This window comes from Dendroctonus ponderosae, unplaced genomic scaffold (genome assembly GCF_020466585.1).
Source record: "Dendroctonus ponderosae isolate FM_Combo_2020 unplaced genomic scaffold, Dpon_F_20191213v2 Dpon_F_20191213_3, whole genome shotgun sequence".
In the NCBI taxonomy this organism is placed as follows: Eukaryota; Metazoa; Arthropoda; class Insecta; order Coleoptera; family Curculionidae; genus Dendroctonus; species Dendroctonus ponderosae.
The window spans coordinates 7610532-7629391 of NW_026018508.1; the positions used below are offsets into that span (position 1 = coordinate 7610532).

An 18860-nucleotide genomic window follows, 5' to 3' on the forward strand; every position below is an offset into this window, starting at 1 on the left:
ATTACTTTTTGATAAATAATTCCTTCTTATTGCGAAATAGGAGCACTATTTATCAATCTGTAATAAAAGACGTGAGGAAATTCTGTCTTTTTTAACGACAAAAATTTTTGAGTCGAAATACCCAAAAAGAAGTTTGTAAAAAATAAGTCATTCTACTTGGGTGGATCATAAAATGAGTATATCAGGCAAACATATAGCATCAAATGACATCAACAGATTATAAAATACATCAGGTACGGTTAAAAAGTTAACAAATTTTCCAAGATATGGGGAAAACTCTGGAAAGACAGATATTTTTAAACCAGATCAGCCTATCCGTAAAATGAAGATTTCTATGCATGGGCCGTTGATGAAATAACAGGGAAATAAAGAAAGAAGTTCACAATTGGTTGTCGCAATTTGGTAACTCCCACATGTAGACTGGCCCGTAAAAATTCATATCAAATCTATTCGAAACCAAACAATATGGTTTATCTCCATTACTACGACTTAATTCTGCTGTATCTCTCCTAATTCTTACTTAGTTTTCAAGGCTTAAAACTTTTAATTTGCTTCGAAACTTGAAATGTACCGGATTATTAATAAATTTCCTGAGTATGCTTAAGTGTCGTGAACTGCAGTTAGAGATATAGATATTCCTAGTTGTGTAACGCCATGCACGACTGAGCTAAATGTTAGCTTTAGTTAGGCTTGAGACTAAGTTTCAATGAATAAATTGGGTGTTTAATTTATCAAGGAAAGAACCCAATAGGAAGCGCTTAGCAAATAAAAAAAGATAAGAGCGAAGCAAGGAAGTGCAAGTTTAGTACAAACAGAAACCTGAAAAAATAACAATCCTGTATATACAGGGTGATTTAAAATTGTCCTCATTCCTTTTAAAGAGTCATAGGGACTGTCCAACTTGTACTTTTACTGCCCAATCCACTTTCCTCATAAGGTATTAGGTAGCCCTGAAGTAGCAAATATACCAGAGCTGTTTACACTACGTAAACTTTTCGTACCTACACCACTAATGCGCCGATTCAAGTTATGTGCTGTGCCCTTTGGAATATGACTCCTGATTTTGCAAATTTTTTATATCGATAGAAAACATCCATTTGAGCTACCTCGTCTTAAATATTAAAAACGTTTACGTCAGTCTGTGCGCTTTAATCGCAAATATTACGGCAACTACTGCATTTGGTAAATATCTTTACTTACATCTGGTTTTAATCTTACTCCTGGAATGGAGAAATGTTGGGTGACTGACACTCCTGATGGCTCATATCTGTAGAACTCGTGGCTTCCTCGGTACCACTGTACGGAATATACAGTATCACCTTCTAAGTCGTATGTACATCTGAAGGTAGCGGCGTGGCCTTTTTGGACTACGGTAGGTGTTATGTATAACGTAACATTTCTTAAACCTAAGGCATCTGCAAAAGAAAGAAACATAGTTTAATCATCAAGTAATGTACCGGTTTTTTTCTCATATTTTAGCACTCCACGGCTTATGAAAACGTTTCTGAGATGAAGGTTTTATATTTTTATGTGTATTTAGAAAATTATGAGCACTATTTTTTGTTCTGAGCGAAATGCTAATCTGTTTTAAAGAATGTTAAGTTCTGACTTAACTGTTAAGTTGTTCGTGTTGGTGCCGATTGTTTCTTGGTGATGGATGTCGATGTTTCAATACATATTAATTCACTATTTTTTTAGAAGCTACGGATTTAAAACAGGCGGTTCTATGCACCATAATTATATACTGGGTGTCTCAAAATTGGCATAATTTCTTTTACGGTAACCCCTCAAATAAAGTCAGTATTATTTAGAAATAGCCATGTCTGATTGGTGGCTTATTGAAATTGGCAATTGGCATTCGAAAAGAAAAATTACCATCTTTATTTTACTTTGGTTCGATTTTTTGTCTTAGCATTAAAAATATTTTTTGTGGGTTACGGCTTATCTGCATTACGGTATCGGTCAATATATTTTCAGAATCAGTGTCTGCATTTTTAAATATGTAGTAATATACATAATTTCGAGGCGTTCCATTACCAAAATTTGGCCAACGGTCAAAATTTGATATTATTCGAAATAATTTTGCTTTTCTCTCCAAGAGTTTTGGTAAGCTACAGAATTTACATTAAAAAATATAAAACTTCTTTCAATATTCCAATATTTCAATAGTTTTTTTATAACTTTTCAAAAATCACCTGCAGTGTAATGCTAAAGTATACGGGAAAACCATGTTTTTGTTAAGCGCCAAAGTTACCATTGCAGCAACCTTTGCTTCATAACACACCGCCTTCTAAGTTCTTCTAGAATCTGACGCAAAATGTAGTTTTACTTATTGCAGGTTTTAGCTGTTATATTTACATTTGTTAATTCACTTTCGTTTTGAACTATTCACTTAATTCGCTTAATGCTTAAGCAGACTTCCGCGTTTTTGAGTAACGCCAAACTATTCTCTTTTTAGTACCTTATTATTACTATTTACGAATTATTATTGGGCCGCTATCACAAAGAGACAATGGCTCATTTTCGAATCAAAAGCAGAATTGAATTAGAATTTTTTTGCCATCTATTGATCTTGAACTGTCGTATACGAAGCCTGACCACAACATTTTATTTAGGTATAATCTGTTAATTTAGGTGGAATCAGCATATCGACAACACTCTTTGTAAACTCTTTGAAACTTTTTTGGAATTTTGTAAACTTGCAATATAGTTAATTTAGTTTTAGATTTAGAAAAATTGTATGAATTGCTGTAACTTAATAAATTTTTTGAGATCTCCATATTGTAAATTTCTACCATTTTCCAGGTTCTGTTAGATTTTCCATATTTAGCATATTTAAACCTGTCATTGGGAGTCAATTAAGTAACTGTATGTTTCATTACTTTCGACAAATTTTACCAAGTTCGCAGCACTAGTTCGAATATTTTATTTGAACAACAGTTAACTTATGTTCTCTGCTTTCTCCGGAAACACATCAAAACTCGAATGTTAACAGTATCGAACGGTTATACCAAATTTCGTTCACCATCTGACCAATCGTTCAATTATTTCCAAGTCCAAGCTTGCTTGAGACAGTCATAACAACTATCGCTTGTTATAACTAACTTATAATATAACATAATTAAATGTATTCTGGAAAACTGTATAACGACGCCTAATACTGACAAACGGAATCGAAAATCAATGAACTTTCTTAGTTCTCCTCCATATTATTTAAAGTAAAAACGTCCCCATTATAATATGTTGTTATATTTTTGTTAGATATGTATTCGCATCGCAGCCAAATTAAACTCTAATAATTCAGGTTGGTAACGTAAAACTGATATATATTGCCTTCAAGTTTTCAGTTAAGTGCTGCTGCAAATTTGATCTCCCCGAGAGCAGATCCTAGTTCTGAAAGAATAAACCGCCGTAGCAATACCTAGTCATAATATCTGAAATGCGACTTAGGAAATCGTATTAAGGTTTTTGAAATAAAAAGGACAATGGCTTCATTTCTATTGGATTAGTTATATTGGATTCGCTTTCAGAAAGGTCTGCTAAATTTGGCTGAACGAATTCCTGGGTAGATTACTGTTTGGAGTTACTTAATAATATATATGTTTAAAGCCTGTGCTGGTTTTATACTAAACTAGTCAGCAAGATTTCTGGCTAGGACCCAGTTTTGTTTTGCTCTTTGATAATAAATGCTACGGTATAAAAGTTGAAATCGATATTGTCGATCGAACTTTAAAAAAAATTATATTTCTTATCCATGAATAAAATTAGACTTTATTCTGGCCTCACTACCGTGAAAAGATGAGAAATGTCCTGGGATGAACGTTAATAATAAGTACAGTATTTATTCGAGCCATTGCAATGAGAACTTCCCTATACCCAATCTTGTCATAAAACTTTAAGACTTTTGAATTACTTCTAAGTAATTGCTTACTAACTACTTGAACTTGAAAAGTGATAATCTTCGAAATCGGACATCTGACTTGGTTTTACAATTTTGCCTAATGAGTTACAGCTTTTGATGATCAGTCACCATAACTTAATTGAAGAGACTGGTTCTAAATTCCTCTCTTCCTTTAAGTTTTAGGCCCAACGGAGAATATGATAACAAATAAAACACATTTTTGCTTATTCTGCGAAGATTTACTGCCACATAAATTTTCCAACTAGTTTGTGACTGTTTGCAAACTCGTGCTAATTTGCAACTTAGAATGTCGATTTCCAACTACCTGTGCTAGCAGTAAATTCGTAAGCCATCAACTTTGCGTCTCAAGTTGTTCCTTTTGGTCCAAAATGCGAATAAGAGGTTCATTTTCCATAAGTCGTGCTGTTGTTTACTAACTGCAGATACTGCAGATACTAACTGCATATCTTTGAAGAATATATTTTGCCACTTCTTGCCAACTTTAAATTGATCAATAATTTCTAGTCTAATAAATTGGGACATATTCTCTTCTACGTACGATTCATTTTTGGTAATCCGTTCATCGGTTTAATCATCTAAGTCTGTATTGGCAGGTCAGACTATTAGAAGACAAACTATTCACGAAAAAATATAAAATGTGAAACAATGGTTCTATTTTTGCTTGTTTGCGAAACTTCAAGGACACATACCTTATAGTGAGGATAGCTACTCTGAGATGGATTTTTTGCATCCACATCGTGATCAATTGTTATTGTTGCATGTGATAATGCGGCATGATTGATATGTTTCCATTCAGTCTGGATCTCTCCGATATTTTTATGTTAAACTTATATACTTTTTGATCGTTTTCATTAGTAACAGACTTATTCAAAAATGGGATAAATTATGGAAACAGTATCATTATTGCTCATGTTTAACTGTTGAAAATGCGATGGATTTTGTAACTTTTTGATCATCCAAACATTTGTTGTTTTAAGTAGATTCTCGCTGATATCTGATGCTGTGCTTTCAAAATTTTGACTTTCTATTAAGGAGCTTCTGAGGAGCGGATTTGGATGTTGGAAAAAATGATGAAATACATTTTTCAGTTTATTTCTTGAAGATATTAGCTCTTGAAAATCCAGTTTCTATTTTGCTTAAGCAATTTTTTCAAGTGGTTCATTGGTCCTTTGGCAAGCAAGTTGTTTCGCTAATTATCACGAGTAAAGTATATATTACGAATAAACTGTGCTATAAAAATCATTTCCTAATTTTGACGCCCTTTCTAGTATTAATTCCATTCGCAATTAGTTCCTTTATAGATAAATAAATAAAATGCATTAACATGAACATTGTTAAGATAAATATGTTCTTGAGGTATGTCAACTAAAGAGTCAGAAAAAACGTACGAACTGCGATCAAATCGACTCGTCAAATTTTCGTCAAAATACTTCGCATGTGCATGGTTAATATTGTGTAAAAATGTGGTTGCCTTATTGAGTTTTGAGCATTGAGGTTGCCTCTTAAAATCAAGATTCATCCACTCTGTACTAAACTAAATAATTCTTCGTGGTACAAGACTCTCATATGAAGATTTTAAATGGTACCACACCATCAGAATCATTGGATATTTGCATACAAAAAACCATTAGTACATACAGAAGAAGCATGTCAAGATGGTTGGCACTAATGCGTTCATTGTTATTATAGGGCGATTGAAAGGATGGCCGTATCCGCAATTATTATTTGATATTTCAACGACCCTTTTCTGTTATTTCTAGGTCAGTTCGAAAATGTATACAGTTTTTTATGTCAGAATATTCTAATACAGCGAAAAGCTCTTTTCCTAAATCGAAAACTGAGCTTTCTGGGAAAACTCTATTTAACTGCGTAAAAGCATCTATAAAATGCAAGATTCGGCAGTTTCGAAAAGCGGGCATTAGATCAATGGACCATTACTTAGCTTTCGACGATAAAAAAAGTAAAGAAAGTGTAGGTCTATTTACGGTTTATTTTTCAGTTCTAGGCCTTATTTATGGATACGGGATTTAGGGAAACGGAATGCGTATTTATTTCAGCTACTTAGGTATTTTCTGGTGTTGAGCACACTTATTGAAATTCGGTTTCCAGTTATTTTGCCTATGCAGAATTAACGGATAGCAGATCACTTTTTTTAAATTTCAAAACAAATCACCTTAAATACATTTCGAGCTTAAAAATTTTAAAAATATTTAAAATTCGTGCTTTTCGATAAGGAGCGGAAATTTTCATCACACACTTGGTTTATATAATGATATTAATAAAAATAATGTTTACCTGTAATAATTTTATGCGATTGTTCGATAAATATCTGATTAATTAATCATGCTGATAATTAAGCCAGTTTTAATTGAATGCTGAGAAATATACCCCTAATTTGTTGTTTTTCAATTTGTTTGAAAATATAATTAAGTTATCTTCCGGAAAAGACAATATTTAGATATTGGGCAATTAGGAATCTACAGGATTTGATTGCTCGTTAGCTTCGGCACTAAACGCTCACTTTTCATGTCTCGCTTAATTTCTTTGATTTGAGCTCTAATTGAAAACATTTATTAAAAATTACGAATTATGTAAACATTTGAATACTCTTGTTCCTGGCTAATTGTTATTCCGAGTACTCATCGAGAAAAACCGCAAATGTTAAAAAAAAACCTGAATGCTTTTGGAACGTAGTTTATGGTTCAAAGCCAGAGAAAATATTTATTTTTGTATGCTTTGTTTTAGTTGCTATTTGCTATTTGCAGTTGTATTTCGAGTTCATAATAATCATTACTGATCAAAGTACCTGCATTTTAGTTCACGTTTGTGGTTTGTGTGATCGTTAGCATACGAGCACCGGTCATCTCCTAAGATAAAACGAAAATTCTCTCATGAATGATTGAAAAAAATGGTCTAATTGGTTTCAAACTACATCCAAAGTAAAAATTGCAAATGATTTGTTCTGCATCAACATTCCCATAAATATTAAATATATTTAGGGCTTGTGCTTTATTTGGGGATATATTCACATTCATTTGGACACAAAAGCAAATAATTAACCCACGGGAATATAAACAAAAGAAGACGGCCGAGTTTATTTATGGAAGTCGTGTTGATTTAAAGTCTTAACCCAAAATTAAACATGGATCGGCCTGTCGCTGCGAACATCTGGAATAATAAAACACATTTTTGCTAAGTAGAATCCAAGTGCCATACGGTACCTTGGTAGAACATCTGTGAATTGATGATTTTGTTTATAGCGTTTTTCAGAATGTACATGTTTTTATTTACAAAAATTAGATCTAGATATTGCTATTTCGCCAGATTTTTAAACGTTTTATGACATCTTTCCTTCGAGATTTATAAACTATCCGGTTGAATTGAGAATCATCATGGATACCTACATGTACTATTAATGCAGGTGGCATTTTACGTTCCTAATTTTTAAGCATTATTAATTTATTTGTTATTTGTTGGCTTTCTTTATTATTGGCACACCATTGGATTATCCTTTTAAAGTGTCTCATAAATCTTGCAACTGCCAAAATATTAAAATAATTTAGAATCTAGTTCTATCAACTGTTTTGGACGTTTCCAAAACATTCCATGTTTCATCAGTTCATGTGGATTTAACAAAGAGAACATTTTTTTTGAATTTTCTTATTTTAATGTTTTAATCACGGAGGCTCCCGGAATTTTCAATTTTTTGGGATTAGATCAAATAGTTAACGTTATTAGATTGAAGTGAATTATGAATATCTTCAAAATTTTACAACAGAGATTTTTATAACTAAGACACGTAGATAATTATGTCTATCTGGAGCGCGTCATTATGTGTAATAATTGTCACACGTTTTTCCCTCTTGTGCATCAGGAAAAATCAAAGAAAAATGCGGAACAAGTGATAATTTGAATGTGGCGTACAATGAAGCAATTTAAAAACTATTCTGGTTCGCTACCATTTCCTAAGCACGTAATTTTAGCTTTAGCAGTCGGTTCTTTTATTCATTTATTTCCCCTTAATTCGTTTAATCAATTTCCAACATGATTGAGGTAAACTATTCTCAACATCTCGGAACTTGTGGAGGTGAAACAAAAAATTGTTGTGTACCCAAAACTGAAAATCTGTAACAATATCGAACATACCCTAAATAGGTCAAATCAAGTACGTAATAGACGTACACACAACAATGTGAGGTTTATTATAAGCAAACTGACTCTCGTTGGTAAATTTGAGAATGGAAATTTTGTTTGGACAACTGGACTGCCGAAGTTATTAATAGGGAATGATTAAGGCCATTTTCAACGTGGAATGAACGAGGAAGCATTAACACAGTCAGAGAAAGGAAGTTTACTGCTTTTCGGGTATTTTTCAATAACCTACGGTTATAGGAATATTTAAGTCATTCCGTTTTAGCCCCTTTTTACCCAATAACTGTTTACCAGATTCTACCAATAATACTTAAAAAAATTGACTTCAACACTTTTTTGCCGGGAGTGGACGTATTTTTGTCGTGGTATATTGAGGACGAACATGAACACACACCAATGTAATATCTGTACCGATTCTAATATAGTTATTTATATTGATGCTTTGGAAACTCGACAAATTACACCAATTGTGGTTGACTTAATATGAAACCATTATCCGCGCTGTCGTTCGTCGTGATCAACTGGTAAATTTAGTTGACGATGGTTCCGAGATATATTTTGAAATACATATGTAATAAAATACTATCAATCTACATCTACGTGATCTGATACTCATATACATTTACTGAGCTTTAATAAATATTTTAATGTCTGCGCTTCCAACTAGCAAGTGTATTCTTAATTCTAGTATTTTTCCACGTACCTCATTATTTTGCTCCAAAAAATTTCTGATGAATTCTGTCTCTTTTTCTTCCCAAACAAATGTCTACTTTTCTCTTTTCTTATTATGATCTACTATTATCTTCCCAGTCGCCACTTTATTCTATTCTATTTTATACTGCTCTCAGTCGGTTTTTTCTACGTTTACACGTTTGCCATCCTGTGCCTCAAAATCCATTAATTTTTGTATAAGATTAACGTAACAATTATTGCAAACCATTCATCACTTTATGCAGCTGCTTAAGCAAAAATTGTAGAATGGAATTGCAGTAAATTAGTGGTAAAGTGTCAGTAGTAGTTTTCATTAGATAAACATGATTTATAAAACAACTAACCCTATCAAATGTTGCCCCACTAACATGCCCTGGAGACCGCTACTCAATACACAACTAAAAAAATGATTGCAGTAACACATTTATGGTTTTTGAATGCACATTTTCTATTTGTCCAATTAACAAAGCTGCTAAACACAGCTCACATAAAATCGCAAAACAACCTATATTGTGTTGATAAAAAATCACGGCAATTCACATGGATTTATCTAGATTTGCAGCCTCATAGGTAACGCAAACAAACAACCCATAACTGTTTCAAAGGCTATTAATATTGGCCTGTTCATTGCATTAATGTACATCCGAACGAGATTATCGAGATCTACCAATGTGCATTTTCATTGCAAATTTTTAACCCCGAAACGTTTGCCACGTTGGTAAACATTTCTGTTTATACAATAGGGTTTTTGTTGCCCATTTCGCAACATGATAAATGCCACAACTCGCTTTTTCTGTATTGCACAATAAGTCAATTTCCAGGAAATTAAATAGCCGAGTTAATGAATCTCCACCAGAATCACAATATAAAAAATGCATTAGCAAATTAATGCCAACTTTGAAGAAGTATTTGCAAGTTTGTGTATCCCCGGATTTTGGTATTGTAATTAGCTTTATTTAGCACTGCAAAGCACAACCAAACGCTAATTATTTCGCTTAGCTAGAAAGTTTATGGAATTGATGGAAAAATACTGGAAACGCTAACGTAGTCATAAATCGATAGAATAGAACAGAACGCAAATTTGAAGATAGTGTTGAAAAACGAACTGGATCGGAAACAAAGTTAGTAAGCACTTCAGGTTTTTCAATAAAGCTGGACAACTTCATATTTAAGCCATTTATGTACTATCCTACCACTTTGAGTTTAAAGGTGACTCAGTTGGCAAACATCTTACGCAGGTCCATTCAGAAAGTTCTAAAGCATGATCATTTATGCATTTTTCAAGCGCTCCTAAAGACGACAATGAATGGCAAAATCAGTTTCGCGAAGTAATTAGTGCGAGGATTGGAACTGAACCGAATTTGATAAAGAATATTTGTTTTAGTGTTAAATCAACGTTTCTCCGCAAAAGCTCAACGTTAAGGTAGCAATCTTGGGATTGAAATAACAGTACATTTTTTAATGATAAAGGAACCTAACCGGTAAATCGTGATTCGACTTATCATTAGAAAACCTTTCGTTGGATGCATAATATTTATACTTTTAGCAGGAAGTCCCACATCCACAAAATTCATTATATGTTCGACAATGTTTGAAGGAAGGATTTCCTGACAAAATGATGCAAAAAATGAGACACTTATAGTTTATAAAACATTTGTCTGCAACACTCTAGACATAGCATTAAATACCTCTGTGGATTCGTACTCAAATCTAACTTAACAAAACAAAATGGTGAAAAGTCTGAAGCTGAAGAACGCAAATAACTTAGAGCTCAGCTTCATATTGTGTAAAAAGCTTCGAGAATAAATTATAGACCAGAGACGTGATTAAAAATGAATCCCCGATTGCAAGAAAAAAATATATTTTTTTTTATTTTTTATTACGCAAAACTGCCCGATAACGACCAAAACCCTACGAAGTTCAGTACCTACAACAGATTTGTTTGAAATATTTCTCTCTAAGCCTAATTTTGTAAGTTCAATCCGCGCTACGCGTATAATAACCGATCCTACTGTTCGAGTGTTCAGAAGCGTTAAGAGCGTTAATTTATAAAGCTAAAGGACTCGATTCAATAATAATCTGGAGCATTCAGAACAATTCAGAAGGTGACCTATTATACTAAGAAAAATAAAAATACAATAAAATGTTCCATGAAATACAACATACAACAACTAACAACCAATTAAAAATAAAAATAAAGAATAACTTGAAACTGTACCACCTATGATCAGCTAAAAACACCATGAAGCAAGATTTACATMTAATTTTGCATAGAAAAAAGTGCTCGCAATTTTTTTTACTATATGGATTTTYGTCAATATTTTAATATTTTYCAGTTTTCCATGTTTTTTTCGCTTCTAAAGTCCTTGGAAAAATAATAAAAAATAAARAATTATCAATATTATTGAAATACTTYAATTCAGTTAATTCCAGAATGAGTGACCGATCATACGACAAGTGAATTTTACATAAGTTTATTGGTTTTTCAATAAACCCATTTTTTATGTTTAGSTTGATACAATTTTAGCAAGTGCTTAATTGTAATATCTAAGCAGAATAATTATGATTTAATGTGAAAATTTTGGGTGTTAAACTGTTTTCAGTTGTCTCCTAACAATTTTACGTTTCTGGACTTGGATACTTTTCATATGACACTGACGAATTGTGTGTTAATGTTAGATACTAATATTGTTGATAACATTTTTATTAATATACTTAAATTATAGAGTTGTTGTTCCTTTTCATATTTTAATTTAGTTTATCGAATTTAAATCACTTGTGTTCGTAATACTAGTTTTTGTCCTTGTACTAAATTTCTTCAAATTGTTATTTTATACCACCATAAAATGCCAGAGGAAAAATGGCCAATTATTTCAAAAATATAACCAACTGAAAAGTTATTGTTTTTGAACAAGCTGTTGTTCAAAAACACACCTGATAGACATTTAAAAATAATGAAATTTAAAAATAATGAATTAATAGAAAATAATGTTTCTACATTGTTCAATTACTTTAATTTAATAACTAACATTTGATTAATAATACTTACTGTTTTTCAACATATGAGTGCGATGTTTTTCCTTTGAACCATAAATATGTTGTCTGATTTTGGAGGAAATGATGAAAACACTCAAACTTTCATAAAAAAAAATACGAAACCGACATCAACATTTTCATTTCAAATTTGACATGTTTGAAACTGACGAATCCCATATTTTACTAGTGATTCGAGTTTAGTAAAAGAACATGCACTCTCTGACATTCTTTTCATGTTTGCCGCTGGGGCTTCAACGTCTTTGTAAATCTACGCCAACGTATGATACATTTCTACGGGATACAAATTTCGCATTGGTTAAATAAACATGTTTGTAAAGCAAAGGAATCTGTTTGCGATTAAATACTGGGCGCAATTAACCAGTCTAATAAAGATATAAATTAGACACATACTTTTACAGAAAGTGCATATTTGCTTTATAACATTCATTACTTTCATATATAAATTTCATTTATTTTGTGTAGATAGATTTTGGTTTTCAAAAACTCTCAGAAACAATCTTAATTAAATGTGAACATTTAATAGAAAGATGAAAAACAGGTAAAGGGCGAATACCTAAAAAACTGACATTTTCTGCAAGAATACTTTTTAGTTTAGTAGCTTTGCTTCAAACTCAAGTACGATAAAGCAAAATAAGCATTTATCATCGTGAATCAATAGATTTGCAGATGCCGAACCCAGGTCATTTTCAAATAATCGACATAAATTGCCCGCTGAAAAGGAAATTCGATTTATATACTCTAAAATATAACAAGAACTTTAGGTCATGAAACAGAAACACTACCACAGCTACTAAGCCATGAGAAGATGGCTTCATGCATCCTAAGCAGAAGCAGAAATGAGAAAATCACAAAACGATTTCTATTCATTATCTATTATTTACACATGATTGGTATTAATTAAATAACTAATAATTGTTAAAATATTCCATATATTCGTAATTAATAACACACAGTATAAATCCAGTGCTTATTAAAGAGAAAGCCACAAATAACTTTAATAAACATTATACAAGAAGTCAGGATAGTCCGAGGGCTCTTGCCGCAGAGTGTGAATACTAAGAAGGTTCTTTTGATACATTTGGGAATTGTATAACATGGCTTTCAAGAATTCAATATCGTGAATGTGAAAAGTGTAAAAATATGCTGCCTTAGGAGAAAATAATATACAATGCCTGAATATATCTTTTGCGGTCAAATAAAATAAAATGAAATACCAATAAATCAAGGGAATCGTTCTTGGAATTATTGCCGAATAAAAACTTTTGTTAGGGGTTTCCTATATTAACACAACGTGAAATGGTAGATAAAATATCGAATTAAAGTTATTACGGTAGGGTTTTTTAGGAGCTTCATTATATTTTACATTCTCATTCCCAATTTAAAAAAAAATAAATGTTATTAGGGTGTATGAGTGTAATAGTGCATTGAATTGAAATTTAAGTCAGTTTAAATTGAAATTAACAAAAAGTATGTTACTGATTAATTATTTATGTAACTGCCATGTTAATTTGCCAGCCACTGTGGAAAACAATTTCCGACGTTTCTTCCGAAAAATTCAGCCTTCTTCATTTACATCGATCAAAGTTGCATTCCGGAACGGAAAATTTATACTTCCAAAAACCTGAGTCTGACAAAGGGAATTTCAAAATGAACTTTCCGTGTAATTTAGGAATTTGATAAGAAAAGACGACGTTTCTGGAATTGATTCGCTGATCATTTTTGTTCGTCTGCTAAACGCGTTTGCCAAACCAAAACAGTCGACTCAAAACTTAAATTTTTACGGATTTTGCTCCACGCAATCTAACAATTTTTTTTTATTTAATAATATGTATTCAGTACGAACTGGTTTTCTTACTGGCTTAAACAACTGGTTGGTTAAGTTTTGAAAAAATGGATCATCGGATATTATACATGAAATATCTGGGAACACTCATCATGGGAGTTAAGGAAAATGAATAGTTCCTGGAATAAGGCAATTAAAAATATTTCAAAGGAGTGTGGAAAGCATTTGGCCAGCTCTAAACAAGGGCAATTACGCTAAGGAATTTGTTCAGGTTACGAGAAGAACAAGAACGAAATTGTTCTGAACTAAATAAGAACGTGTATAGCTAAACGTGTTTGTATCAGCTTCCAGTATATTCAAGCAAATATATTCAAATATAAAAAAAATTGTAGAACTTCTACAAGAAATAGTAGACACTGTTTTAAACCCTAACCTTAAGAAAGTGGCGATTCAACAATCACGCAAAACTTTCTAAACGAAAATTAAAGACCAATTTTATCAGAATTATGTACATTTTGATTATAATGCTAGACAATCAGTGGTGATTCACTTGTCCATTTTTCGACAACTTTCTGCAAATCGCAAATGACACTAGATACTTCGTTGGGAGAAGTGAGTGTTTTTTTCTTATTCTTAGATAAATAATATGACACTTCACACACATGTAATTGTACCTACACTTCGTGTGCCTTGAAAATATCTAATATCTTGAAAATTCGACGTTAAGCGATCAAGCAACGAGTCTTCGTCGTTCAGGGCTCAAACAAGGTATTCAGAAATTAGTCTGAGAAGACTTTCAATCTAATGAATTAATTAAAATTAAAATAATAATCATCTCAACACACAGCTGGTACTCGAGAAAAGTCAAATAGAAGTTTACAAATTTCTAAAGAGTTCCGGTGCTGAATTTGGAGCCATCAACGCAACAACACTCATAATTATGTTTTAACAGTATAAGTTTGAAATAAGTTAATTAATTGTTTTTTATTATTAAAGATTTTAGCCAGCTAATAACCGGTTCTCCATTTCTAAAACTCACACAGTCGCCGCGATATATTGATACTACAATTTTTAGTAAAGTAAAAATAACAGAAACGCCCTTAAATTGTATAAAGTAAAAATGATCTGGATATAAAATACAGTGGTTGTGCTAATTTAAAAACCTGTCTTGTCTGAATGAAACTATTTCGTTCCCTTGCAGATGCAAAATTACTTTTTAAGTCGGGAATACCTTTGCTAAATCATCATTCTCGCTTTCCCATCTTTGTGCTGCATTTGATTAGTTTAGTATTTTGAAATCTATTATTCACTAAACATCGCCTTACTCTCATTAAATAGCTTAGGAAATTATATTAAAGCTTTTATTGTCTCACTGCTTTACGCGGAATTTCGACAAACAACAGCAAAATATTGAATGGGTAATATTGGCCCTAATACTCAAAAGCTTATAGATCCAGAAGCCTTTCAAATAAACTGAACATTTAATTCCTTTATAAGCAGTATGTAAAACAGTTCTCATGTTATTTTACAGCTCGTTTGGTTCCGTCAATTTTTGGGTGCTTAACATATTTTGTGTGCTTTTTATGACTCTTTAATAATCAGGATTAATGAAAAATCGATGTAAGTACCCCATAAATTGGATAACAAAAGGTTGACTCTGAAACCGAAGTCAAAATTTCCGTTTTTAAATCGAAAGTACCATCATTTTAAGTACGAAGTAAATGTTATGTGATTGATAATAAACGATAGATACCCTCTTACTCTCTTAGGCACCTCAGATAAAAAAAAAATGTGCTTTTAAAGGCTAGATCTCAATTTAAAGATTGCACTAAAAGATTCAGCGTTCTGAAGGAGAAACATTTTGTTTCTCGACACTTGAATTCCAATTCGAGCAACTTGAGAGCCGTATAGGAGAAAACTTTTCAGCAACTGTTAATCATTCAGCGAGAGCTAATTAAATGTTAGTAGCATTCCGTTCGTCTGTAACAACATTTGGAAACTCTTTACAACGTGGCCTAAAGTGAAATTCAGGTTCTATCGGATCGAGTTTTATAAAAGAGCAAGAAGATTAGAGCGTAACACATATATTACTTCAACTGGAAATTAAATTTTATTTAACCTCACTGGTAATTGGGAAGCAACGAGCCTTTTATCAGGTCAAGTAAATCAACTACTTGTGCTAAGCGCAATTAATTTTAATTTATCTTCAGGTATAAAGCTTTCGCAGCCATAAGCCAAGCTAAATTATTTTTGGGGAAAAATATATGGCTTTCAGGAAATTCGAATGAATGCTTGGAAATTATCGTTTGCCAGAAAATCGTACAAAAAATTGTCAATTCAGCCGGCACATGTTTCTCGTTAAATATCGCCGTTCTTATTACCTTCTGCTATATAAACCATGAAAGGAAAATTAGTCCGTCATTAGGAAAAGCATGGCTTGTAAAGTAAGTCACTGTCGACTAAAAGTAGGAAGGTAATTAGTCTGGTATCCTTCTATTTATTTTAATAGCAGGTTAAGTTCAATAGCAGATATACAGATGATTTAAAAACTCGTGAAGCAAATCAACGCAAACACAATAGTTTAGGGTCCGCTATATTAAATAATTTTTTAGCAGTAGCATGTTTTTCAGTTACTACCTGATATGATCCCAGGCTGCACATCGATTAGTAGAGAGTTGGTTGCGAAAAAAATAATACTAGCAAATGCAACGAACAGAACAGCACCTAAAGCTAAGGATCACTTTCATTAATAGACGTTCAATAAATAACTAAAATTTCTTTGCAACTCCAACCGGTCAAGAGTAGTATTCATTCGGTGAAAAAATGTGTATGAGGTTAGTTCGACTAGTGCTTTGTTTTAATTGCTAACATTGAAAAAAGCCACGTTTGACTAAGCTCGAGCTATGGACATCCTGTATATCACAGTTGAATTTTCCCATTGAATATCCACATACAATAGATCTTTCATTTTTCAAAGTCAAATGTACGCAGTTTCTATTGTTTAGTGTTTCAGTTAGTGTCATTTTACAGTTAAATCGTTATCAATAAAACACCTGTGTAACGGAATAATTGCAATATAATCCACCCTCATGCAATATCCGGAACAACTTCTCCGGTTAACTGCTTTCAATATCGATGCAGTTTAATTTGTATTGCTTTTGGCTATTGCCGAAACAAATTGTTTTCTGTATATATCAATTTCAAACTATTCCTGGTGTTATTCGCTTCTATGTTATTTAAACTGACATGTCTGTAGAGCAATCAGCCAATTATTTGTTGACAAAAACAGTGGAAGCTACTTACATTTTTTTAAATGCGGTGAGAAATCCTATAAAATTTTCAATTGGAAATTACAAATGAAGTAGATTGTGGTATGTACTCATTTAAAATACCGGTTCTTGCACGTATTATTAGAAAGTTTAAGACACATGATAATAATGAACAGACTCAAAACCAATCTCTGTTTGCTTTTATTTCAAGAAATTTGCAGTGATACAAGTTTTATCGTAACTTCTATGATAAATTATCTTACGACATTGAGCGACAAACGATCAACCACCAATTTCGGTATTATCAAAGCGTTCAAAGATATTGATTTAAGTCGGCACAGACTTAGAGATTCCTATACCAGTTTCTAAAGCTAAAATTGGTCCTGTGGGTGAGGAAATTAATACAGCTCAATCCCTACTAGGCTGTAGCCACTTGTATCAATCGTCAGACTTTTTCCTTCGAAACTCTAGTTTAATACTATTTTTAATCAGTTTTTTGTAGGTCAAATTATGGTCCAAGAAAGTTTCAACGTATAAGGCGACTATTCAAAAATAAATTTGTTTGTACACATTTTTCCTCAGTTGCACAGAAGGAATCAACTAAGCGAAGTTAAACCTCAACTTTAACGACAAATAGTTGATATATTGGCGTAGAAAATTAAGTAATCAATCAAAATTTAAGATATGGCAATAGGAATAACATTTTTGCGTATTCAGAAATTCTCCTATGGATTATGCCACCTTGTTCTTCATTAAGCATCAGGATTTGATTGGGTTAATTTTAAAACTTATAGATTTTCATCATGGCGGCGTTTGCGGATCAATTTATGAATAGAAAGAAATAATTACATACCTCAAACAGAACGCTTTTGTGAATGCCACTAACATTAAAATTTATCTGTTCAAAACAGAATTATATATACTACCTAGATAAGATTGTCTCGAAACTAAACCTTTAACTTTTTACCAGCGTAATTACTTATGGAAATCGAATTACGCTCAAACTTACAGAAAAAGCAAATAATAAACTAAGAATGTTAATTATTTTAATTCAAATAATAAACTAAGAATGTTTAATATTTTAATAAATCTGTGTGTGCCCTTTAGTATACTTTTCTCCTAAATCCCTCAGTTATTAACACATTTTATGCTTAGCACACACTAATATTCCCACAAAAATTTTATAAATAGCAGCATATCTGTGCTTTGGTTACGATTAAATTGATCTTCTATAGCATACATCAAAAGCGAACATTTACATTTTACAAGACGCAACGAAAATTGGTGACCGGACCAAACTGAAACCATGTGAACTTATTCCTTCGATCGATCACCCATGCTATAGCAGAATGCACTTTTCGATAAAAGTAAACACTGTTTTCCGCAATCTGATAATTTTGTGAAATTTATTTCCTTATAATATACATTTAAATAAATGTCCCTGTTTTCTTTCGTACGTAAAGCACTTCCTGTAAGGGTCACAGACATGGTAATTGATTAGTTTCTGCGTCTGAAAAACAACTTGATTATTGGAAAAGTTTAGCTAACGAATAAGCGAACGTACCTATGTTCGATAGAAAAACTACTTAAAAGTGAAAACTTTTCTGCCGATTCCTTAAACTGTGCAGGCATTTTCGACAGTGCTATTGCGGTTAAGAATTGCTCGGAGAATAGAGTTTACTGTAATCGACTTCGACCCTTAAAGTTATTATTACCGATATCAATTCACAAATTTACTACAACCTATTCATTCTCTTTATTGATTAATTATTTAAACCATTTATGAGGCTTTTTCAGAGTATCTCGTCACTTTACGTTCGTACTTTCACTTTAAAACCTAATCCTTAAGGAGTAAAACTTTGAACTTTCCCCTGGAAGTGCCACTGTAATTATTTTGAAGTAACCGCACTGAGTAATAAAAAAGTTGTTGAATTTAATGTAAAGTGAAAATTTTCTAACTTTTAGA

At 32.2% G+C, this 18860-nt stretch overlaps 1 protein-coding gene across 2 annotated transcripts in view; it reads right to left on the bottom strand.

The window, feature by feature from the left end:
- LOC109546568 overlaps window positions 1-18860 on the bottom strand; it is a 65005-nt gene that overhangs the window by 23624 nt on the left and 22521 nt on the right. Inside the window, exons 1-2 of one of the 2 annotated variants that reach the window (XM_048664988.1) lie at window positions 11835-11971; window positions 1201-1415 (exon numbers count right to left, since the gene is read on the bottom strand). In XM_048664988.1, the coding sequence (XP_048520945.1) occupies window positions 1201-1415; window positions 11835-11847 (228 nt within the window). In that variant the 5' untranslated portion in view covers window positions 11848-11971. Of the gene's footprint in view, window positions 1-1200; window positions 1416-11834; window positions 11972-18860 lie in introns of those variants that run through there. The other variant, XM_048664987.1, reaches the window with a different exon arrangement.